We start from the raw sequence: 26,219 nt of genomic DNA on the forward strand, positions 1-26,219 counted from the left end.
AACTATGCCTGATGGAGATGCCTCTCCTCAGGAGCTGCTTGTGATGTCTGGGTTTATTACAGAAACCTTGGCGGGGTGTTGGAGATGTAGGATCCAACTGCGTCACATACTGTAATTACACTGAGGGCAATTATAGTTTGCCTATAAGTTCTTTTGTCTCTGCCTGTGTTCAATACTCAGTATTTAATGGTAATCATTAATTTAAATGGAAAATAAGACTGCACAGCGCAGAAAGCCGTTGTTGTCCTTATTTAAGGCTTAGTCTGACAGTGCAGATGCATCTCTTACATAACTGTGAGTGCAACAATGATTTATCTTCTTTGCTGCAGCATTACATCAAATTAAAAATTACATGTCTGCAGGCCTTGAAAAAGTCTTCTTAAGTGTTTGTTTGTTATTTTCCCCTGTGTTCCCTAAAAAAAGGCCTTACAAGATATTTAAAAGTCTAACATTTATTCACAAAAACTCCCGAGTATTTTTCTCTTGCCTGCCAATATAAAATGTTTTTGTGTATGAACTAAAAGTGGGATAGTGGGAGAGTAAACTGTGAAATCCTTTCTGTGGAGTTTGGATCAGCACCATCGGACCTGGAGCAAACACTCACTACTGCTACCTGCAGTCGCTAAACTTAGCATCCCATAATGGCAGTAGTGTAAATTTAGCAAAAACAGGATTTTCTGCCACTTATGTGAGCTCAGGCTGCGTTAATGAATAAAATCAGGACTTATTGTTATGTACTGCTGTGAAGTACTACAACAACAAAGTTACAAGTTATGTGTTGTTATGTACACAATAATTACAAGAAGCAGTCATTGGCAAAGGAAAGCTTGGATCTCGGGCTCCCTTCAACAATGCTCATTAAATATGGATTAAAAAAAGAAAATCACAGCAAGTAAAAAAAACAATCAGACTTTATAGTACTGTGGAATTATAGGGATAACATAAACAATAAAATATTAATAAAGTAAAAAAACATTTGTATACAGTACTTTCAAATGAATACACTGAATGTACACAATTACATTTGTAACATATGCACATCCTGTGGTTGGTATCATTTAATGTGATATTAAGGAGTCCTACATTTAATCTGGAGAACCCTGCAGAAACTGATACTATCAATATGGATCTTAACTATTGTGACTGCAGGAAAATATGTAGCTTAATAAAAAACTTTCATTGTTTTTTTCCTCCGTTTATTCGTCCTATTTGTGTCGACTGAGAATCCAATGGGCCAGACAGGATATTTCATCCTTGAAAGCACACATGGATCCAAACAAGGTGCAGTTTGTGGCCTCATCACTCTCTGATCATAGACATATACAGCATATCAGACTTATGGTGCAGCTCGACTCTTTGAGTTTACATTGATAAAAGTTGTGAATAGCACCTGGTACTTATTTCGGTACCACCTAGGTCAAGGTTCCAAGCGAGCTGAGCCGAGACTAGAAGGTGGAGTTAAAAGACTGCAGACCAGTCTGAAAGATAATTTGCACATCCTGCACTCATGCACAGACCTGCCATTTTTAAATTGCCAAGCTACCGCCATAAGCAGCTGCTTTTGACTGACCAAGGTGCAGACTTCCCTCTGTTTGGTTTGGTTGCCGATGAAAGGATCCAGTGAGTGTCGCGTTCAAGATGATATCACAGCAGTTTTGCAGTTTTCGATCAGCTAAGAATCCCGTCTACATTAACGTGGTATATCTGCAGTGGGAAATGAAATAAAGAAATGTGCCTGGTAACAAAAGTGAGTCAAGTAGAGCGGAGTCAAGCTGTGCCATGCAGTCTTAATGAGGATCTGTTGCTAATAAACTCCAGTATTGTCCCAGAGATCACAAAGAATGATGGAGAGCAATAACTACTCAAGCACTGGCACCATAGGAGTATTAATAGTAAGGTCTGGAGCCAAAGATAAAGTGGCACAGTGATTATTCGGTATTACAAATGGGGACAGGTGGACGTATGGGAGACACTGCAACATACTCCCACACTCTGAGTCAAGTAAATATAGCTGTGAATGTACAGCTCAGGAATGTGACCAGGATAGCCCAGACAGTAGAGGCTGCAGTCCAACTAGACCTACAGAAGCTGCTGTTGCTGGAGCGTTTTGTTTGGTATATGGACACGTCATAGGATCAATAACTTTTAAGTTTGCCATCAAATCCAAGTCTGTCTTCTCTACTTCACTGTTATGTAGCCTTTCCACAGTTCTCATTTAAAGCCACCAGTGGATAAATCCCAAACTTGTCTTAACATTTGTGAGTTATATCTGCAGTGATTCTCAGCTCCCTGCTCACACCGTTGAAAAAGATTAATTTTAAGCCCTTACCTACAGTACATGTTTAATGTGGTAATATATACCAAGTGATGAACTGAAAATTAAGCAACCCAATAGGGTACTTTGCAGTCCTTTGAGAACCCCTTAAAGAGTTATAATGGAGGTGCAGTGCAGAAGCGGTACAAAAGAACTCATTTGCTATTACTGCTGTTCAGCATACCTGTGTACTCTCTTGCATTTCAATGACTTCATTCCGATTCATACATTTTGATTTATTTGACCCAATGATTGTGTGCTGGTGGGTTTCTTAAGTCACTGAGAGTAAGTCAGTGCTCCGTTGTGCCTCACTTTATATAATGTAACTCTGATGCTCTGAATTTAAGTCAATTAACCTTTTTGATATCCTTTATTTCCCATTTGAAGATAAGGTTAGAAATAGACATATGATAAATGGGATGTTGTACACATAAACAGCAGATTATATGAAAGGTTAAGCCCTGAGATATTTCTATATTTTCCTTTATTGTCATTGTTGGAAAGTGTCTGTATTTCTGTTAAAATACAGAATATTTTCGGTCTTATCTTATACATAGCAATATAGCTAAAAGTGTGAATAAAAGCAACATACAATTTATACAATACTGTATATATTCATACAGTATAGTGAGAGAGAGGAGTAACCTTCTTTCTGATGCTGAAAAAATCTCTTGGCTGGCTGTGGCATCATGTGCTCACGGCTCAGCCATTTATGTGCCTCCGGGTTGGTTCGTATGCGTGCAGGCTTTCAAGATTTTTCAATTCAGCACTCAAGACTACGTTTCTTTCTGCCGTGGCTCAGAGGGTATCTGGTACTTTGATTTGCGCATTGAATAAACACACAGCTTTAGGGTTTCCTCCACAACGTGTTTGTAAAGGAAACCCTGAGGTGACACGTGTATGTAGGAAACTAGAAGATTCATGCAGTATAATTAGTCATGAAGGAAGGCAACGTAGAGTGTACATCTATCAGACAGTAAAGAAAACTCACTGTTGATTTCACTTTGAGTATCACAGAGGGAAGTTAAAAAGGAAAGGAAAGACAACAGATAGTATTTGTACATTTTATTTGTTCATGAAAAAGACCTTTTTTATAGTTAGTTTTTCAGGGTTTGTTTTCCCCAGTGTTGTGCATTTTCACAGTTTTAAATATTTGCCAGAACTGACCCATTTTCAAGTATTGGTGTTAAAGTAAAAGCTGAACAAAACAACACAAACTGCTTTAACTATTTCAGTGCTGTATTTCCCGGAAACAAACCAAACGACATGAGAAAAACACATAGTCGCTCTTAGTATCATGTGCTACATTTAGGGTTGTATTTAAACCATGTTGACTTGATTTTGCTGAAGTAAGGAGAACAGCAAGATGGACTGAACTTTTATTTTTCATGGTATAGAACCAAGAGTCAAAGCTAGGAAATGAAGGCAGGTGGTCCTGTGTGTGAACTTGGGATGTTTTATTGGTTTAAATAAAGGGACGATGATTCACTGATGTCGCACAGGGGTTAAATTAATGCATACAGTCCTGAAGCAAAGGTAGCAGCCCTCAGAAGAACTGTAATGGTGTGGGTTTAGGAGAGGCTTTCATCCACTTGGCACCGACCTGACAAGCAGAAAACACTACAACAAAGAATCTTCCACATAGCTCCATTTACATGTGTGATGTTTCTCTGTCAATACAAATATAATAAATGCATTTCATGACCCAAAAAAAACTAAAAACAGGTTTGTTATTAAGTGCCAATAGGTTTTAGAGTTCACAAGTCACTAACAATATCCTACTGCATAGTTTTGGCTTTGTCCAATGTTGGCACCTTTTGCCTTCCATACAGCAAACATACTAGTATTTTGTTGCTTAGTTAAGGAAGCACATAAAGCATTTATAAAGTTCTTCTGTTATGAGAACGTAAAATACACATTATTAACACATTGTTAACAGATTCAGACACGCTGAGTAGACAATTAGTGCCCTTTTCAACAATGTGACATGAGTTGATAGTTGACTTGCACCCACTCAGTGACCTCAATACCCCAATTTCTCTTTCATATTAAAACCTACTAACGCTAATTTAACAACACAGAAGATGCATGTATCACTTCCTGTTTACTAGAAAACAGTGTTTGTGCATATGGCTTTGTAGCATGTGAATGTGTTCAGACGGTCCACGTGTAGGACTGATAAATGAGTTCTCACTGCCAATGTGACACTGCTGTGACAATCAGATACCATGCCAGGCCTGCTGTTTTCCCCCTCAGGGTGTTTGTGCATGTGTGTGTGTGTGAGAGAGAGAGAGAGGGTGAGCTTGCGCCCTGTTTTATGACAAGGACGTAACCTTTCCTGCACTGTTTGTGCGAGAGAGACCGAGAGAAAGAGTCATGACTCAACAACAGCTGAAGCACAACGGTGAAACTCCTCATCCTGCCTAAATCCCTCAAATGGGATTTAACTCACACGCTCACATGAATACACACACACACACACACACACACACACACACACACGCATACATGTTGTGAGTGTAGGTCTGGACAACAATCACATTGCATCGGGTCCATCTTGAGTGCTATCCACAGTGTCCACTGGCAGCTAAAAATGCTACGTTAGGTGAAAGGTCACTGAGTTTATAACATGAGCTGCAGCTTTCTCTGCTGCTTTCAAAAACAAACCGCAAATTGAAATAACTTGTGGTCGACATCCAAGTTGCGCTTGGTAAATGTCACTGTTTATTTTAAGCTGGCTTTAATATCTAAGTGGATTCTGTTTGTTGTCACATTCATATTTATTCCCTCGCTGCCATTTTAGACGTTGACAGCTCCTCTCACACCAACACTTTGACTCTGACCTTTGCTATTTGACTTTAAACCTCACCCATGACTCTAGATGGCCCTTGCATTGCATGGCATGACTGGGCACATTTCAGTCCATCTAGGGCGTGTAAGTGTGTCACAGCAGATCTAATTATGACAGCAGTCCCCCAATGGCCCTTTACTTCCCTTCTCCTTTCACCTCAGCACCCTGCGATCTGGCCCAAAGCCGAAACTGTCGTGGCTACCCAAGCTGAGCAGGGGTGTCTGTGTAACCATGATTGTGCTTAAAATGTAGTTATAATGTGAACCAAATAGTTTAAATCAAATGGACCTCATGAATTGATGTCTGAGCTCTGGTTCAGCGAGATATTACTACATTGATCCACATGGTGCTCTGCAGAGGCTTTAGCTAGCTGATTCTCTATAGAGTGAGAGGTTGTGATTCTACTATTGGATTGACACTGAAAAGTATTTCACTCATGGTTAAAAAAAATATTTCGACAGTTTACTGGCTTTCTTGCCGCGAGTTAGATGAGAAGATTGATATCACTCTCGTATCTGTATGCTAAATGTGAAGCTACAGTCAGGAAAAGTTAGCTTAGCTTAGAAGAAAGACCGGAAACACCCCCAGTTAAGTCATAACCTGTCATTTAACACTTTCTTGTGTGGGAATAAAACAAGTGAGACTTGTTCAGTTGTGAGCTTTAGAGGTACTAGTAGGTTTATTTTGTTATTTTAAGTCAGGCTGTTCCCATTCTTACTAACTGTCAGCTCTGGCTTCATATTTAGCGCACAGACATGAGAGTGGTCCTGACAAGAAAGCAAATAAGTGTGTTTGCCAAAACTATTCCTTCACACTCTTGGTAGAAATATCAGCCAAATCAAATTGCCTCTGAGTAAAATCACAAAATATTTCTGTTTTTTAACGGTTACATGGAAAAAATATCCTAAAAAAGACAAAGCAATGTGGCTCAAACCGATGTTTTGTATAGTCGGTAGTAGCCTAAGGAGACAGTAATACAATGAAACAGCAGCAGCTTACTGATCTTTGTGAAATACATGAGGTCAGACTTGCATGCAAATTATTTCTTTGGTTGGAGGCAAAACACAGGAACTGTGCAGTGAGCTTGCAAGATGGAAATGAAAAACATGCCAGTAGCTAAATAAACGTACACCGCTCATTAAAATATTTTAAAATAGCATGTGTAGATAAATAACTTTTTACCCATATTTTGGCTTCCCATGATGCCAAATTCTCTCTGCTTTTGAGTTATCCGCTAAAGTCCTTCTCAAAGATTAACAGTTAAACAGACATCATCTAATTTATTGTTGGTATTTAGCTGACCAGAGCTCTTTGTGTATGTGCATGTTTGTGTACATTTGCTAGTGGTGAAATACAGGGAGACGAGTGCCACATTTCTCCAGTGAGAGCTACAACTGCCAGGGCAGAGAAGTGGGTCATCTATATGCCAACAGAGCAGTCAGGATCAAACTTACACGCCTCCTGCTCCGCTTGTCAGCCTCTACAACCGATAAAAATGAAAGACAAAAGAGGGCAAGGCAGGGGGAGGAGGAAGAACACTGGTGTAGATGAAGATTACTGTTATTATGAGACATGTTTTGATCTTAATAGAAAGAAAATAGGTGTTATTGATTTAAAGGAAGGCGATAATGAATACAATTTTTATAATATTGTCAAGATTGACAGCACAGCAGATAGCCTGCTGTTGTTATTATGTGGCTGTTAAGTGTCAAGTTATTTCCCCTGTCTGTGGGTAGTTATTAATCTGTAAAGTATCGACTATTCACTGTGAGCAATGCAAACAGTTACTCACTGTGGCAAGAAAGAGTAGGCCAGACAGGATGGAAGAAAGTAGGGAAGGAAGTGAAAAAGGGGCCCTGAGATGGAGTGATACAGAGGAAGAAAAACTTGTGGTCTGATGTTGAATGCTACGACTGCTTATACACAGAATAAAGTGAATGAAATTAGGTTAGCTAAGGGGTGTTTTTTGCGCAAGTTGTTATTGCACATGTTGGCTTTACTGGTGTCATATATTCTGTTGCATAATGCACTTGAAACACAACTCATTTGCTTGGTTGTCTACACATAATGCTGGTTGTACTCTTGAGACAATACATTTGTCAGGCAAATGCAACTGAACATAAAAGCCTTTCAGACCCGGGTCTTCTTCTGTGGTATCGTACCTGTCCTAAACCCACACATGCCAGCACCAGTCTGGAAGAGACGGGACAAATGAGCAAAAATACTGCATTGCACTTTGTTTAAGGCTAAAAAAGTTTGCAGTGGAAAGCGATGTAAACTTAAGGCAGCATGGATTGAATGTCTTGCATGTTTTTAAAAAAGTACTAAAATCTAGTATGTCACCCAATGCAACAACAAACACAGTTAAATGCACTCTCTCCCAGCCCATAAATAAAAACACAACTGGTATTCATACACAAGGTTTGTGCATATTCATATATGTAGCATGTGCGCAGACATGGTCATGTAAATACTTAAATCCACCCACACTCACAAACCCTATATCACTTGGGCCAAACATGGCCCAAAATATAAAACTGAAATAAAAAAAAAGAAATTCTCGTTTTTTTATATTTTTGCAATGGTTTCATTTAGCACAGTGCGACCCGACCCAGTTTGAAGGTAGAATGGTTGCAGTTTATTCGCTCCAGTTTCAAAAGTCTGTTCAAGCCCCGACCTCAGAGCAACAGCTGGTCTTCTTCTCAGAGCTGGTTTTGTTTGCCTGTTTTTTTCTCTCTGTCAGTCTTTTTCAAAACAAAAGAGAGAAGAATACTGAGGCAAAAACAGAGGGGAAGGAACAAAGCAGTGAGAGCTGGTGACAAGCAGGAACAAAAAAGAACAAATAAAGAGATGATACTGTTAAGGTATCCAAGGCCAGTCTGGTCAGTGAAACAGGTCAGTATTTAGGTGGGATAACCACCACAGGGTCACCATTCTTTGGCCGCCACATCAGCACCTGGGCGTCATTGGCGTTGGGCTTGACTGTGGCGTTAGAAGGGATGGACTCATTCTTGCCCAGAATCTGGGGCTGCTCCTGGGCCGCGGGCTCGTTCAGAACAGCCCTGTGACCCAGAGGCTTCTCAGGGTCCACTTGGATGTGAAGCCGCATCCTCCAGCGGATTGTCTGCAGGACAATTGTCTCTGAGGTGGCCTGGTTGATGGCCACCAGCCAGGTTGTAAAGCTCTGGTCGCGGTGGATGCTGCTAAGCTGAGGCACGTTGCTGTCACTGACAGGCACACCCCAAGTCACGCTGGGGTAGAAATTGTCATTCATACTAACAGTGAACTTGCTGTCCTTCTTGGATGGGCCTACCACAGTGCAGGTCTCCGTTGTGTTGCCGTACCACGGGTAGTTCACCCCATCCGAGTCGCTGATGGCCTGGATTTTGCCATCCCGCAGGTCAGGGAGCTCCCAACTCGACCTGGAAGTTAAAAGGATTCACAGATGAGGATTTACACACAAACGGAGCTCATAGACATTAAGTGGCTATTGAGATTTAATGATTATTGCAATTTATTACACATTTGGTGTTTTGATTATGGTTTTGCTCGTATTCATCATCACCAAAACGTCTGGTGGGACAAGAAACACAAGCAGACAACAATCGAGCAGTTTTGATTTAAAACACTTCCTTTGGAGGTAAAACTGGAAATGAGCTTATTTGAATACAGTTTCAACTTTTGAACCAGGAAGTGAACTGAGTTGGCAGTTTAGTTAATTCTACCCTTTTGTTTCCTGATCCATCTGACTTCTTCTTTGTCATGACATCATTTCTATAACTGATATAAATTATGGCCAAAAACTATACAAAAAGACCCAAGTTGTAATAAACCAGAATTATCCTTTAAATCCATCTCTGGTGCACTAAACCAAACCAAAGTATTCTTTGTGTAAAAACCTTTTCTGTCTAATCCTTTCTATAAAGGCTGTGACAAGTCTCCTCCTTAATATCACCTTATATACAACAACATATGACAGACATAAGGTGTTGACTCAAAGCTTCACAGTTGGCTCTTTTTGCCAATTTTCAAACTGCAAAGATGAAATACAGGAACACAATAAAATATTGTGACACACAGCAGGGGAAACTGAACGGCTTAGGTGACCTGGCACCTCTGGTCTGTCCACCTATAGATTTTCTGCCTGCAGCAGGAAAAAGATTACCTTTCATTCCCTGAGGCCGTGGATCAGCAGGACAGAGGAGATAACAGTGTGATCACCAGCCCCATGACTTACTGCTTGGTCTGGACTTGCATTCAGATTTATGTATTCACCCAGGGGCTAAGATTAGCATGTCAGGCATGATAATAGCTGGCGTGTGTGTGTGTGTGTGTACAATTTCTGTTCTGAAAAATCACTTAATCCTCTCAACTGATGCCTCCAAAATCATTTTATTATTTGGTTTGATATAAATCTCCAGCATTTTAACCGCACAGACAATATGGCCTCACAAGCATATGCACCTTATCACAACATGTAATGTCCTTGCATTTTCCTCTGATCAGGTTGTACTTCTGTACATGAATTATTGTTAAAGTGTCCTTAGTCCCTAGATAGCTAACAATAAAAGTCCTATATTGTCTTATATTGTTATTGTTTCTTTTTTGTTATAAAGAAGGTCGAGGTTCTGTGTAAATACTGTAAAAGTATAAAAACGCTCAAGCCACAGAGAAAGGCATGCAGCTGTATTCAGAACCTGTGTCTTTAAACAAACCGTCTGGTCTTTTGTACGGTTGTGATGTCACAACTATACTATGCAGTTAGACAGTGCTGCTACAGTCACTTTCTGGCTGCAATGACGATGCAGAAACGCTGAGAGTGTAGATGCCAAACCTAGAAACACGGACCAATCAGAGCAAACTGGGCTTTTTTGGGACGGGGGCTTAAAGAGAATGGAGCGTTTCAGACAGAGGGTGAATAACGGTATATTCAGACACAGTATAAGGAAAATTATGTGTTTTTTGAGAATTAAAGCGTGTAATGCTCTAACAAACCCAAACAACAAGTATGAGCCTGAAAATTAGGGTTTTATGAGACCTTTATAAGGAATATAAGCAGTTCAAACATTAGCTGCACTTACTTGATAAGTGGTTGAAATAGTAATGGATAAATTGGTTAAACTTCTAGCTTCTTCTACAAATGCAAAACGTGACCAACCAAACTAAACACTGACAGTTGAATTGTATGAAAACAATACTGTTAAATAACATCCAGTTTGAAATCAGTACAAATTACCAAATTTGGGACATGACTGACATGCAATTTCCTGTTCACCTATGAACCCTCTGTGATCTACACATCAAAATTAAAAGCATTTCAGCAAAAGTTTGACTAAACTAATTTCATCTTTAGCCAAACTCACCATCATGTTAGAGAGTATAAGAACCCTCTGTAATAGCCACACCAAATGCATCTGAAATACTGTATACCTGCTGTCTAACAACATATCATGAAGATTGCACGTTTTTGACAAAACTCTAAACGGAAGTTTATTTCACAGGCTGAGCTTTATATACAGTGTAAAAGGTTTTAGAGCTTTAGGTCAATGAAAACACGACCATTTTCAACACACAGCTACATTGAGAAACTGTGTATTTCCTGTTTCTGCAACTTTGCCGCCACATTCGTAAGCATGTTGTGAGCAAATGTTTCAGAGAATTAGAATTCTGTTGATTAGCCATAACAACAGATGGCGAAGGTTGGCTCGACTTTGCAGGAGTAGAAGTGAAGAAAAAGGGTGCCAATGCAATTAATTAATCAATTACAGCATGCTTAAGCCTCACCACCTGTATGTGTCGTGTGTAGAATGCCACACTGCCCTACCAAGAATACTGGCAGGAAGTTATGTGTGCAATATGAATGTTCATGACTACTTTTACGACATAAACTACTTGTCTCTTTTTTTAGTTTCACTTCTGCCACAGTTCCTATTTGTAGCACCTTCACACTTTTAGGGCAACACAAGACGCCGCATGTGATCACACATCTGTGTGTTTGTGTGTGTGTTTCCCGCCTGTTGATAAATACACATATACTGCTCAACCCTACAAAGCTGCACCGCAGTGAAGTCAATCTAAGAGACGATTTACAGAAAACAAGGAGGAAAAATGATGTATGTGTACGGAATCCAGAGCACATCATCCAAAATCAACAGAGAAATCATCCACATTACCATCCTCAGCTGTTCTGTGTAATTACAACACGCTGAAGCCTTATTGCCAAAGTCAAGTCAGAAAAAAGTCAAAGAAACTACTTAATATGAGAGCCTCAGCAGTGAGAGCAGCCTCATCTCTCTAGGAGCGGCTTCAGAAACAAACATCAACAATATGTGGCCTCATGGGGTTGTGAAGTTTGATGACTTTGGGGAATATGGTGATATATAAAGTATATTTTTATGTGTGTGAGCTATATGGGGTCGAACATTTTTTAATGCTGCACAAAAAGGGGATTTATGGGTGAGTGCATTCAAAGACCCCTACACTGATATATGCTGTGTATCTGTTACATCCATGTTGGTTAATTCCAGCTTGTGATCAATGTTCTTCTATGTTGAAGTGGTTTGTCTATATTTACCATATACTGACATCATTTTGGAGAATGTTCTCTCTTAATTTTGTGTTTGTTGGCTACAATTTGGACACAGATCATTTCCTGCCTGCCTTTAGAGCTATTTTCTTAAGCACATATCATATGTACACATATGTGTGTGCTGATTAAAGGTCCCATACTGTAAAAAGTAAAAAGAGACAGGCCTTAAAACGAAACCCAAAATACAGAAATTGACCTGAAAATGTGCAAAATATGGGACTTTTAACCTGTGCTTTTTAATAAGATGAAGTGACATTTAAGAGTTTGTAATGTCACAAGTCCTTTTAAATTACATGTTCATGCTATTTTGCATCGCGTTTGTCAATAGTTAATGCAATTGTTAAAGGAATCTTTTATACCCTGAAAGATGAGAGTATACACTGGGAATTAGGAACTGTCTCCAAGTTTATATTTTGGGCTGCAAATTGGGGAGTTTTTCTGTTTTTTGTCTATGTTGTGTTTTAAAATTCGACATTTTTGAATGGATCTATGTTCCTTTTATGTGAACAGCCGCCTGCGTTGTCACTAACAAAAAATAACTTGGAAATTCAGCTTCAGAGTACATAGTCACAACACAATAATGCTGCTTGGATCGAAGAGGCAATTATTGTGAACACAGATACAGTTTACAAAAGGCATTGATCAGTCTGGACTTTTAGAAAGTAATTGAGGAGTTTCTCTCTCTCCCTCTCTCTCTCTTTCTCTCTCTCTTTCTCTCTCTGTCACACACACATACACACACACATACACACACAGGGCCATACTGGGTTTGTGGTGTTGGGGAGGGGACGTTGTCTCTAATCTTAGACTTGCAGCACTCAAACATCCTCAGATGCAATACACAATCTCTACAGATAAAGCCTATTCTGGGTACATGTCAGGTTGTGGTTGCCCACTACAGGATAAAAGAATGCTAGCTGTCTAACATTTGTACCCATACCCCCCCCCCCCCCCACACACACACACACACACACACACACACACACACATACACACATACACACACAGAAAGAAGAGACAGGGAATGATCAAAACACTTGTTAACAATCGCTTTGTTAAGTAAGACAAAAAACATTACACACTATTTATATGTGCGTTTCTCTTTTATTCAGATGATGTTTCGACCCTCAGGCCTTCTTCAAGATCAGTGTTGATCTTGAAGAAGGCCTGAGGGTCGAAACATCATTTGAATAAAAAAAAGAAACACATATGGAACCGGAGTCACTGTTGATCTTGAAGAAGACTCAGGGCCGCAACATCCTCTGAATAAAGGAAAAATGCATATGAAGCCAGAGTTTGCTACACCTGATCAGCACCTCATTACAACCCTGTGGGTCTGCGTTACTTTTCTACATAACAATGCATATTTTTCTTTTTTTTCCATCACAATGTCCTGCTATCATATCTGTCAGGTTTGAAAGTGATTTGTTGCTTATAGACATGCAGACACAAGCCCACATAGTCAAGCTATTGATTGAACATTATAAGTTCACTTACAGGCAATTTATTTTTCCATAAATCTTTTATTTATCTTCCTGAATGCAGTTGTTCATGTGTAATATTTCAACAGACAGAGACTGATGCAGGTGCTCAACTGTATAACCGAGATGCAACCATAGAAAAGTTTCACTACTTGATTCCACTGAAGAATAATTTTAGCATTTGGTTCGAACACAAAATCAGGAAGGCCAACACACTCACAATGACACTACACTGAAATAAAGGTTGTCTTTTGGTGTCGGTACCGACTCACATCGTAAGAGTTTGGCCACAAGTGCCTAACGTGATAAATTGACATTCTTTTACAAATACTGATCTCAAATCTTAAAAATTCTCTCCATGTAGGATACTTTTTTATTTTTGGTGAAAGCACTTGTCCAAAGGTGTCTTGATCTCATGTTTTAATCTGCATTGAATGGTACAAACAAAAACCCATTGAAAGAAATATCTTTTGATCATTTTTATTTTTCAGTTATTTTTAAGCAAAAATAGTGGATATGATAATAAACTGAATAAAACAGACATATTGATTTAAATGATGTAATCTCAGTTGTGTTGGGGGTCAATATTTTAAACAAAGCGTGATTTAAAAAAAAATATACATATTGTTTCATTCATCCCTGGTAGCTATAGCTACGTGAGACTCAACCAAATGTGCTCAACACATGTTCATCAATAATGCTGATCGCCTGGCAACACAGTAAAAAAAACAACAACGAAAAACCATCCCATGATACTCACATTCCTTTGTTTCCATACGTATTGTAGAACTCCATGTGGTTACAGGCTTGAATCCAGCCGATAGTCCATGTCTCTTTACCGGCTACTGGCGGCACCAGGACCCGGGCATAAGCTCGGAAGTGCGGTGTCCGGTATCGCAGCACCACGCTGGATGACTCGTCGATGCTAGTGGGGTTAGGGTCGATAGAAGTGTTCACCTCCAGGACGATGATACTGTCTCGGAAACTCTTGGGCTTACACCTGATACTCTGGATACAGCCCATTGCATTAAATAGCAACACAATCCACAACAACGTCCAGAGGTCTGGAGAAGAAGAAATACGCATGGAAACAGCAAGAAAATCACCACAGGTGGATCCACATCATGTTTTCAAAAAATTAAAAAGGTATTTATAGCAGATTGTCTCAGAAAAAAAGCCATGCATCGTTGATGCACATCTACAGAAAAGAGGAAGAAAACGTCATATTTGAAGAGCGCATGCTTTCCGGTGCGTAAACGCAACTTCATCAAACAATTGCAAGTGCTATAACTTTCCTTCATCCGTGCACTGACGTTTTCATGCTTGCAGGTTACAAGTCATTGCCTCCAAAATGCACTTTATCGCAAAAGGACTTGGCCTTTTGGCAACATGCATCCACTGGAAAGGTGCGCGTAAAAGGTTCAGGTTAATTATGAGCTAAATAATTAACAAAAGCTACTAATGTTACATAATGGCGTCAAATTCTCTTTTGTGCGATTCTTTTTGTCATTAACGGTTAATCTCTGGACTAATGCTCTATGTCCAACTGGTGACAAGAATCCTAAACACAAAGGTTGCGCTGGACAGTTATAAACGACAAATGGCAGCTCAGAGGTGACGCTCGCGGTATGTGGAGCAGCCTTGTGTCCTTTTAATCCGCAATATCCTCAGTTCCTCACCATAAAAAAAAAGTGTATTACACTGAAGCTTTTTTTTTTTTATACATGTGCGGATTAACGGCTCATGCAGTGCAGTTGCCTGGGTGGTGGTCTATCTTTAGCCGACAAAAACAGCATGCAAAAAGAAGTCTACCTATAAAACAATTCCCTGGAAGGTCTCCAGTATCTTCAGCAGAGTGAAATCCTGGGGAAATTCAGAGTGAACGGCGGCTCACACAGTCCTTCGGTCAGAGAGGTAATTCCGTTATCTCCTTCGCACCGGCTCCCGTTATGTGCCCCCACAGCTGCAAATAATTTCACCGTCCCACAGAGAGAGGTAGCATTTCCACAGGCATTGGAATCTAGTCGAGTTTGAGACGGAGCACCGCAACATCCAAAGGACACCGCCGGGTCAACTTTCGCACCCGTTTCATCGGATCCATTCTTAATTTTAAAAATAAATTAAAAAAACGACTCTGATGGGATAAAAAATGCCAGCTGTCACATAGTTCGACCGAGCCTGCAGTTGCGGTCTGTGACGGGATGCAGTTCAGCCTACATTACTGCACAAGCTGTCATTTCTCCGTGCTCGTCCCATCGCTGCCACGGCAGGTTCACCCCTCTACGTATTGGTCTATTTCAGCAGCCTGGGAGGCAGCTTTATAAGTCTCTTTGCAACGACACTTCCGCTCTGAGCTGCAGGCATGCTGGGAAATGTAGGCACAGCTGGTTTCAGCGTGCAGAAAGATGAAATGGTAAATATTTTAGCAATTCCCCTCATTTTTAATGACTTTACTGATCATAGATATACATCAATAATAACTCAATTATAGTATTAACTCATGGTTATCTATCTACTTTATTTTGTTTCGACTTATTTAAATATTTTAATAGATTTGGTAGTTAAACATAACGTAAACATAATTGCCAATTAAGTTTATCAGATTTCATGAAGAGCTTTCGGGGCAGGCTGTTGATCAGTGATGATCAATAATATGTAATCAATATTGTCTATGGTCTGATAATTATATTTTTATTATGTGGTTAGATTTGTTCTAACCAACAGGGGCACTTTGGGCACTTGATCTCAATGTTATCGCTTATCTCTGTAGCCTATACATACCTTATTTTGCCTCGCTATTAGTTATGATTACTTATTTACTTTAATTTTATTTAGTTTTTAATTATTGGTTTTACTGGGCTATTTACTTATTTACTTGTACTTTTATGTTGACCACTGCTAAATAGCTCCCAAACAGATTTCCATTGCTCCAGCACGATGGAAATAAATATTCTTGCTTCTATAGCTGCCATGTCATGTGAAAAGCAGCCTTGCTCTTTTCAGTGATCAACCATTTAATGTAGGCTACTCTCCTCAAAACAACAACAAAAACATTTTTTATTAATATATATGTAACTTGTGTTTTATTTGCTTTTTGTTTAGCAGCAATGTAGCACTCTGACAATCCTGCCTCTGCCTCTGTAAAGCTGAAGTCATGACCGGCTACTCCTCTGTCCTGTCTGTTTAAGCACCTTGGAGAACTCCGCTCCGCAGCAGAGCGCGCTGCAGAATGGGCTCCGTGCGTAAACTACGTCAAATCCGCACGGAAGTAGAATATGCTGCACTCCCTGGGCTGCGCCGTCTTCCCCCCTTTGTTGATGATATTGGCTGACTGCTAACTAATTCAGGGTTTTTTGGCTGCGTCGCCCCTCTCCTCGCTGCCAGGATATCAAAGATGTTCTAAAGGCTGCGGGGAGTTCTATGCGTTGTGCTTCACATTCATCCTCCGCTGGGTAAGATGACAACACCGTGTCTTGCGTATTTCTTGCACATCTCCTACACCGAGCTTGTTTTTCTCACGCGCTAAAGCACCTGTTATGCTGTGTAGTTGTGCCATGCTGTGGCGTAACAAGATGCTCATGTTGTTATTTTATCTCCATGCTGTAGATCGGGTTTCACTGGATTGGTCGACGCAAATGCCATTCAATACGCTCTCCCAGCGTGCATGGGTGTCTCGGTATAAACAGCATGGCCATCGCACATTCCAGCGGGTCTAAATATATCTATTAAGGCCACAGGAGGGGGAGGACTGGTGTAGGGTCTTTATCCTGGGACGTTTCGCTGCCGTGGTGAACTCGCACCACTTGAATTATCTTCCGGAGATTGACAATCGGTTGTTGCACCCCACAGAGGAGAACTTTGCCCTATCCAAAACATGCCCTCTAGTTACAATGTGAGATCGAGGGCGCGGGAGAGAAACAGCGTCCTGAGCAGACCTGAGTTCATATCCCTGAACCAGCCCCTCCGCGGCGGCGCCGGAGGCGGAGGCGGTGGCCCCTCTGAGAGCCGAGGCAGCGCAAGGCGACCGGGTCAAATCAAGCACCAAACAAGCCAGCCGAGTGAAGAACTGACCGACAGTGGCAGCAAGGACAGGAGAGAGCCCGGTAAAATGCCAGAGGAGGACTGCATGCTGCTGAACCCTTCATTCAAGGGAATAGCGATAAACTCCCTCCTCGCCATTGACATCTGTTTGTCCAAGCGCATGGGGGTGTGCGCCAACACGTCGTCCTCCTGGGCAGGCTGCCGCTCCATGGTCGCCCTGTTAGCGCTCACGGGGCACGGCATCACGTGGATCATTGGCACTGTCGTGTGTCTCACGAGGAGTAACACTCTGGCCGGGCAAGAGGTCCTGGTCAACCTGCTGCTTGGTAAATGCCACACCACACTCATCACCAACCTCTCCATAACTTCAGCAGCTGCTCAGTACCCAGAAAGCACCATACAGGAGGAGCGACATGCACTCACAAACAGAAACTTACTTTTCTGGGTGAAAGTGAGGCCCATTCTGTCTTTGTCAACATTTGGAAAAGTTGACTTTGCACCCAGTTTTTTTCACAGTCAGTTGTGTCATTCCCCTCTGTATTGTAATTACAAAAAATACAGTCATATACATATTTTACAAGGGGTTTCTTAGTTGTAATTGAAATGATTAATACATCTTGCGTTAATACTTCATAGATCATGGGATGAGAAAGGGATCTTCACAACACCACAACCTAAAAATGTTACTTATGATTGACTCATGTATCTATAAAGTACTAATAATTGATATGTTAACCATTATAAAGTCATTAGCTGAAACTTAGGCTTAGTAGAACGCTGTGTGTTCAAACTCATACACTTTTATACATGGCCCTTGTTAATCATGTTACGCTTGACACATTATATTGCTGATTGCCCCTCAGCGACAGAAAAGAAGAAAAGCAGCAAATTCAGACTTTGCGAGAAGAAAAAGACGGAATGTCAACATCATCCGTCACTTTTGGGAAAAAGGGAACATTAAGTATATGGGAGGGTTTTTAGGCTATATTGCAGTTTTTCTTTTAAGATATCTTCCACTAAAAATAAGGGTTTTTCTTGTGTTTATTTACCCAAAATGTCCAACCTTGAATATACTGACTTGTATCCTTGCAAAGTTTAAAGAGTTGTTTTCACATTGCTCTGAAGGGAAAGATGTCTGTGCACTTCCCTAAAATCTGAGATTCAAACGTACCCCTGGCAAGCTTTAGTTGGGACATCATAGATTTGTATCCAATCGCTGTCTAATATGCCAATGCCGGCAAAGACACCTAAAACCTCCAGCACAGAGGAGGTTGTCAGTACAGAGACTGAAAGCACACTGCCATCTGTGTCAGCCACCACTTACAAGCTGACAAACAACATGGCTACCCGTCGCCTCCAGTCTGAACCCGGTGTATAAGGCTCAAACGTGTATGGCTGAATCTCTCTCTGTTGTTTATAGCCATCTTGATGCACGCTGTATACGGGTACGCGGTGGTTGGCGGGGCGCGAGGCCAGATCCAGAATTTCTCAATGAGAGAGAATGTGTGAATTACGATGTGGGAAAACCATGTCAAACAAAATATTGATCATAGTAGAATATTTTTACATACTTTAAAACTTGTCTTGACTGGAGGGGGTAAAAGTAGACTGCTTTTACCAGCATACCCCACAGTCTATTGTATTAAACTGCAATCGCCCCATAATAAATACCTTTATGAATCTTGATCACCATCAACTTATGGGTTGTTGTTGTTGATATTGTGTTGCTGTAACTTCTTATCATGATTTACATTTTTCCATTATATAATATAACAATAGAATCTTAGATTCGACAGTGGTTCATGATATAATGTGCTACACAGCTTCAAATGCCATCAGCATTTTCTGAATGAATCAGGAACCTGTGTGTGTGGGTGCACCCAGGCAAGTGCATATGTAGACTACACACACACACAGTCTGGACAAACACAGATTATTGACCAAAAAGCAGTACAAATCTTCTGGCTGTGGCTACATTGAGCTCTGATTGGAAGCCAGTAAATCTCTGTATTTAGGGCACTGTTGTATGGTGCTTGGGACATTGTTCAGCCCCAAATACTTGTTCATTATTTGTCGGTCCAGGATAATTTGTAGTCTATTGAGGTCTGTCAGGAGAAAATCTGCGGACATGCTGAACAGTGGGTGGGGAATTAAGGTTAACGCTGACTGAAATTCTGTGTTCAGGAAAGTAATCAGCCAAGACTGGCCTGTCCGGTTTGGTTTAGTTCAGTCCACTGCCATGAGCGTATGAACCGTGCAGTGCAGAAATATTGCCATTATAATGTTTTGAAATGACTGTGACTGGCTCCCAAACAGTCCTTGGCTGTGTAGAGAATGTCCGATCCTGCTTTTGATGTTTTCCAGTTTCTTCTTACTTATTTACTCAAATTCTCCCAAAGCCATATTTCCCTCTTATCAAGCACAATTCCTTTTTTACATTAATTCAAAGAGGAACGATATTGACAACTGTAAGATGCTTCAGGTATGGATGTGATTTCGTTGATATCAAGAACATCACCATCACTGCTAAAATAAATGAGGCAGTGCCTGGTGTTCTCTCAATGCCTAACCCCTTGTAATGTAGCTGTAATGCTAAAATGGGTGCGATTCAAGCACGGGGACCAGAAGTAGGAAACCCCGCACCCCCACTTTATGGCTCTGGCCCTATAACCGGGCAAGATACAGTCACAAAACTTCACAGGTTTGTAGACAAGATCAAAATGCAGGTGTTCAAAGATGGGTGTGGTCTGAGCAATGGCGCCAGCAGTAGGGGTGTAGGAAGTAAGGAAGAGGCCCCCCGCTTGACGCACCTGGCCTGATTTTGTATTGCAGCTGTTATGATCCCATTGCAAGATGGTCTGTAGTTAATTTTTCATTTTTTCTTGACTGAGCAGCTTTTGACTTTCAGTTAGAAAACTAATTCAGTGATGACACAATCATTAAAGCGACTTCAATCAACGACTAGCTGGTGAACATAGTGTAGCATTTTGGGTCATGTCAGTGCTAAGTTTAAAGTGTGTGTCCGCTGCCGCCACACGACCAAAAGATCAGCTACTGCAAGTTTAAAAAGGTATTTTCATATGAAATGTACAACCTTTGTATTGACATAGAAACAAAACAGGTGTACAGTATCTCAAGGTAAATCCCTGATCCTGTAGAAGTAGAGTGGGGGCTCCCAGCACAACTTTACTGGTCCTGACAGGGGAAATTAAATTTTTTAATCATCTTCATAGAACTGAACATTTTTGTCAAAGTAAATTCGAGGAGCAGACAGAATAGCCTTTAAAATGGGTCTATAGGGCGGTGCAGTGTTATATGTATTTGTTGTTGATGATTTTCTGGCTCCAATGAGTCACTTAGTCAGTGAGAGACTCAACCTTGCAGGAAAGAAGAAAACACAGTGGAAGCACAGCTAATGCGTTGTTCCAGTACTCCTTGATCTTAGCTTGGTGGTGTGAGAAACAGTGAGCATTGTGGGATTTCCTCTCTTGCTGATCTGTGGCAGCCTGACTGGAGATGGAGTTTCCATTCTCAATATAACAGTTTCCTCTAGAACAGTAGATCCTCAGGATCTGACGCACTGATGGAGAGTGTTTGGCTGCTCAAAAACAGTTTTTGTGTGATCAATAACAATGTGCTGACTGACTGGGGCTGACTTTGAACACACTGTTATCACACTGTGCCGACTGCAGCCAAAAACACTGGAGAACAGAAATCCTGAAGTGGGGAGGGAAGTAATCACACAATCTGCCAGAGAACGCCACTGGGATTTTTTTTTCAGGGAGGAAAAACATCAAAAACGAAAAAACAGAATTTCTGAAGAATTATCCCCACGTTCCTACTAAGACTCACTGAATCATCACTGTTGCTTTAGTCAGCTGAAGGGCAGCACAGCAGGCTTGTCCTTACAGCTGATAATATGCTGCCTCACTGCTTGGCTCATCTTCTGCCTCCCCCCAGCAGCAGTGTCCCAGCTCACATATCACCAGCTCCACTGTCACTTCACTGCTTCGCTCATGTCCTGAACCCTTTTGACTTTTAACCACCTCTCTTTTGTCCCTCCATCTCTGCCTTAAGCATTTAGATTTCTCCCCTTTACCTCACTAGTCTGCCTTTCAGGAGCTTGAGTAGAAGTTTAAAATAATGGCCCCGTTAGGACAGTGAGTGGGCGACTGGAATGAGAAATAGAGCAGCATAACCGTTATATCAGACATCTGACAGTCATTTAGAGAGAGTGTGTGTGTGTGCGTGTGCGTGTGCGTGTGCGTGTGCGTGTGCGTGCGTGCGTGCGTGCGTGCGTGCGTGCGTGCGTGCGTGTGTGTGTGTGTGTGTGTGTGTGTGAAAAGATGTCAGACTGGAACAGAAGTTAAAGATGGTAGGGTTTTTTTGGGAGTGCTATGAAAGTGCTATAAAAGGCATCTGCAAATGTCCGGTATGTGGGCTCAAAGCAAATGCTTCTCGGTATTGTAGGCCTTATCGGTTATTCTTGGCCACCAAGATATCGGTTTACATATGTGCTATAGTTATCTTCTGCTTTATTTGAAGACTTGCTACATTATATACAAAAATCCAGATAAAACCACACTGTCCAGTTTGTTACTCTTACTATTAATCAGCTGTATATTACCTTCATCACTTTTGTTCTGTCCAGTATTGTTTACAGATCAAGAGTCTTAAGTCATGCTAGTGCTGTGTGAGGCTTGTACTAATTAGACCTCAACACAAATTACAGCCGAAGATGCTGGTAATGTCATTGGTTTTGGAAGTATAAAGTCAGAAATGAAAGTACTGGACAAATTAAAGTGTTGACCTGATGATGGGGATCACAAAGTTATAACATTTCATCCTGACAAATGCTTGTACCAAATGTCGTGGCACTCCATCTGATAGTTGTTGAAAAACTTCGCTGAGAACCACGAGTGTGAATCTGTTGGTGGTGCTACTGGAAAGCAAATCAAATTATCGGTACTGCTTTGAAAGGTCCCACATTGTGATCATGTTCAGGTTCATAATTATATTCTGGGTTTCTACTAGAACATTTAACTTTAATGTTTAGAAAACTGCTTTTCTCATACTGTCTGACTGTACCTGTATATCGCCCTCTGTCTGAAACGCTAGGTTTTCTGCCTGTCTCTTTAAGTGCCCCTCCCGAAAATGCCCAGTCTGCTCTGATTGGTCGGCATTTCTGGTTCTTCTGCATCGGCGCTCTTCCTGTCAGCTGCTGTCATTCACATTCACTGCAACAGGAAATAAACTAGGACACATTTCGAATGTTTATGTTTACATCTTTGAAAAGTTCTATATATAGTATTGTACAGTTTTCCTGACGGCTCGTTTGAAGACAGTTTCTCAATACGGAGTGTGCATTTCTCTGTGGGTTGAGCATTTTCACAGTATTCATATGGTACTTGCCCTTGGATAGAGTGGCGTCCTGTCCAGGGTGTACCCCGCCTCACGCCCAATGTCAGCTGGGATCGGCTCCAGCCCCCCTGCCACCCCGATAGGGACAAGCGGTAGAAGATGAATGAATGAAACTTCCACTTGATTTCTAATTTTTAAAAAAGACATGGAAATCTCAGTTTTTACAATATGACAACTTTAAGTAAACCCTCTTTGGAATTCTCCAGGTTATAGCATGTTAACACATTTTTTTTGCTTTTATAATCAAAGTTTTTTTTTTCACGACAGCCCTCATTCTTGATGTCATGACTGTGGCTGGAGTCCAGAGACTGGTGAAGCGCAAAGGACCCTGGGAGATGACGCCGGGCTTAATGGACTGCGTCGCCATGGACATCTACTCCTTCCCTGCTGCTCACGCCAGCCGGGCCGCCATGGTCTCCAAGTTTCTGCTGTCCCACCTGGTCCTGGCTGTGCCGCTTCGCATCCTGCTGGTGCTGTGGGCCCTCCTGGTGGGCGTGTCACGGGTGCTGCTGGGGAAACACCACCTAACTGATATGGTGTGTGGCTTTGCACTGGGCATGCTCCACTTTAGCTTGATGGAGTCAGTGTGGCTTTCATCAAGCACCTGTCAGACTCTTATTTCCATAAGCACGCTCAGCTGGAGCCCCTTTTTCTGAGCTTTTGATATAGGGCTATAGCTAGCAAGCAAGGCTTATTTGATACACTAACCTCGCAATGTCAGGGACTTAGGTCTAACAAAGTTATTTTTGCAAGGGTCCGAAGTTCTTATATGAAGGGAGAAGCATTCATATTTAGAATCAGATTCTGGCTGGTAAGTGACAGCCAAGACAGGCAGATCAGAAACGTTACACAGCTTCACAAATGTCAAACCTACTAAAACACACCTCTACTGCTCCTTTACTTCCATAAATTACAAATAATAAAGTTGAAATCAAGACAATTGCAAACTGACAATGATTTTGGTGAAAATGTACATGTAGAATTCCTTTTTTTCCTTTTAGATTTTCAGGCAGTATGAAAGCTGGTGCCATTCATCAATAACTGAACCTCTTTCTATTCAACGGCCTCTTGAGTATGTGTGCCACTTCCTCTTTACCATCTTACTTCATTTTACTTCCTCCCTCCCTGCTACCTCTTCCCCTTTTTCGTTTGTTTTTTAGTATTTGCGCTTTTATTTTGGAAGTAGTGATATACCTAAATCACATTGGGCACCGAGTAGTGCGATGTTGCCCAATGCCTGTAATATTGGATGTAACTCTAAAACATATAAAGTGATTGTTGTTTGAATATTTTGCATTGTTCCTGATTTGCATGATTATCTTTGTATATTTCTGGGATTCTGTTCTTCTTACTGAAGGTTTATAAATTACGAACTTGAGGACACTGAATTTAGCTGCTTGTGTAAAACAAATGTCACACACACAGAATTTAATATTTTTCTTACAGGGTCAAATATAATTTCCTTTCAGCGTGCCATTTATGCCTTAGTGAGTTGAATTTTTTTTTTCTTTATAGAGCAGATATTTCTCTTTTCAGGCTGCTGCACTCTGCACATCAGCTTAACAGATGCTGATTATATGCCCCACAAAACAACTGAAGTGTGTGTGTGTGTGTGTGTGTGTGTGTGTGTGTGTGTGTGTGTGTGTGTGTGTGTGTGTGTGTGTGTGTGTGTGTGTGTGTGTGTGTGTGTGTGTGTGTGTGTGTGTGTGTGTGTGTGTGTGTGTGTGTGTGTGTGTGTGTGTGTGTGTGTGTGTGTGTGTACACAATGTAAAAAAATTAACAAATATACATTTCTTTTTTGCAAATGTTTTTTTATGGACCTTTAAATGAAAGCTGGGGCCTTTTGTGGTTTGGTGTGTAAATACAGTTTTGTGTACATTAGTTTGCTTTGTTCTTTACAGAAGCCTGTCATGTTTTTACTTTTACTTACCTTTACTTTATTTTTTTCATCTCATAAATAAAACGAGGTGGGCAGTCAGTAAAACGTGAATGTCTTTGTGCTTTATTACTTTTTTACGTGCGAACAAATGCCAATAATGGCTAATAATGTTTGTTAGTGTGGGCTTGTGCTGTTGCCGTGCATCTGTTCATCTGCAATACTCTATCTACAATACAACGTGCAAATATTTCAATTCAATTTCATCTGTGTGCCAATTAGGGTGAGGAAACGCTATTAAACATAAATTGATGAATGTTTATGCATCAGCTGAATCCTACAGTGAAGCCCTCTATGAAAGCCTTCAGAAAATAGATGGGGGGAAAAATTGGAATGTTTTGTGTATTCCTGCTAAAGTGGAGATTTGTGGCTTAGAGTATGAGAAAACTGTGTATTAAGAAAACAGACTAAAGATTCTAAAATTATGTACTTTACTACGGACGAATAGGGTAATAATTCTTTGTATTATAAGTTTACTGAAATAGTTTAAATATGCAAATGGTTCATCATCTAATGTTAACTTTTGGTGAATTTAGGAAAAATCTGCATATGCAAATAGACAAAGTGTAGTAAAATAAACACCTAAATGTGTATTTTGGATGTTTTTTCCCCCACAAGTCTGAAAGACGACAACAATCTCAAAATTATGTAATGCATGAAAAAAACAATGTTTCTGGCTTTAGTGCCTCTCCTGCCTTTTTAATAAGGTGGCTTTCTGCAACAAATTGTTTTGTTTGCTACGAAAATCACAGACTGTAAAGTATCACGTGATGTGCGACTGTCAGCAAAATATTAAAGAAGTGCCCTATGTGCTGACAAGGCCGTACCCTTCTTTGGCAGTGATAAACTGAAGGGGGGAAATTATATAAATACATGCACTTAATATGAAGATGCATCTATCTATTACATCTCAGCACTTCCAGTGCATCTACACGGCTACAAGAGTGCTTTGTGCAGTATGCAGAGTAGGGTTTCACTTGACATAAAGCATATTCAATAAACAAGATATAGTATTTCAGTCTTAGTCTTATGGTTGCATACATGCGTTCATATCATTTTAGACCTAACAGTTTACTTCACTAAGAGAGCAAACAATAATGTATAGATGCAACAATCTTTCTGACAGTCATCAGTTAAAACACCCTTTGACACTAGTTTCTTGTCACGGGGCTCTTACCACAGACAAATCTGACAGGAAACAACACCAATGCAAAGGCGTGTGCTCTGAAACAGTTCATATAGCAGGAACAGAAACTGCTTTAAAAATACTCTCTGGCAGAGAGTCAGAGAAGAGTTTCCACAGTCAGAGACTCTTACAGTGTGTGTTACGTGGTTGTGTGTGAAATAGTTAGACATAAGAAAAAGTCAAACACTTAATGCAAATATCAATTATTCTTATTATTTTAAAGTTTTGATTGAGCAGTATAGAGTCATAGAGACAGTGAAGAGTGTAGACAAGACAGACACTTGTCCTTAATTAGAAGTCTTTATGGGTTTGAAAGTTTGAAAGGGTGTGGAGCTGAAGGGTTTTTTGAATTGAAATTGGTTTCAGCAGGATCAAACTTTTGACATAAAGCACCTGCTGC

General features: G+C 40.7%; 2 protein-coding genes across 3 annotated transcripts; one reads left to right on the top strand and one right to left on the bottom strand.

Moving 5' to 3' along the window:
* Positions 1-3,430: 3,430 nt before the first annotated feature.
* Positions 3,431-15,508, bottom strand: fam78ab (family with sequence similarity 78 member Ab). Of its 2 annotated transcripts, XM_083929558.1 has the most exons (3): positions 15,048-15,508; positions 13,996-14,299; positions 3,431-8,587 (listed from the first exon to the last, which is right to left on the bottom strand). In XM_083929558.1, the coding sequence occupies exons 2-3, from the start codon at positions 14,256-14,258 to the stop codon at positions 8,062-8,064; spliced, it is 789 nt and encodes a 262-aa protein (XP_083785684.1). In that variant the 5' UTR covers positions 14,259-14,299; positions 15,048-15,508; the 3' UTR covers positions 3,431-8,061. The 2 variants fall into 2 exon arrangements, with proteins under 2 accessions (XP_083785684.1, XP_083785683.1); XM_083929557.1 differs by having other exon boundaries at positions 13,996-15,508.
* Positions 14,440-24,340, top strand: LOC310958576 (inactive phospholipid phosphatase 7-like). Its single transcript, XM_083929556.1, has 4 exons — positions 14,440-14,483; positions 16,341-16,687; positions 16,842-17,602; positions 22,965-24,340. The coding sequence occupies exons 3-4, from the start codon at positions 17,110-17,112 to the stop codon at positions 23,351-23,353; spliced, it is 882 nt and encodes a 293-aa protein (XP_083785682.1). The 5' UTR covers positions 14,440-14,483; positions 16,341-16,687; positions 16,842-17,109; the 3' UTR covers positions 23,354-24,340.
* The last annotated feature ends 1,879 nt before the right edge of the window (positions 24,341-26,219 follow it).

The sequence above is a fragment of the Echiichthys vipera genome (genome assembly GCF_963691815.1).
Source record: "Echiichthys vipera genome assembly, chromosome: 16".
Lineage (NCBI taxonomy): Eukaryota > Metazoa > Chordata > Actinopteri > Perciformes > Trachinidae > Echiichthys > Echiichthys vipera.

Coding starts and splice junctions, on each gene's coding strand:
- fam78ab (XM_083929557.1), bottom strand. CDS start 14,321: ATGCGTATTTCTTCTTCTCCAGACCTCTGGACGTTGTTGTGGATTGTG. Junction 8,588..13,995: donor ACGTATGGAAACAAAGGAAT/GTGAGTATCATG, acceptor TTTAACTTCCAG/GTCGAGTTGGGAGCTCCCTG.
- LOC310958576 (XM_083929556.1), top strand. CDS start 17,110: ATGCCCTCTAGTTACAATGTGAGATCGAGGGCGCGGGAGAGAAACAGC. Junction 17,603..22,964: donor CCTGGTCAACCTGCTGCTTG/GTAAATGCCACA, acceptor TTTTCACGACAG/CCCTCATTCTTGATGTCATG.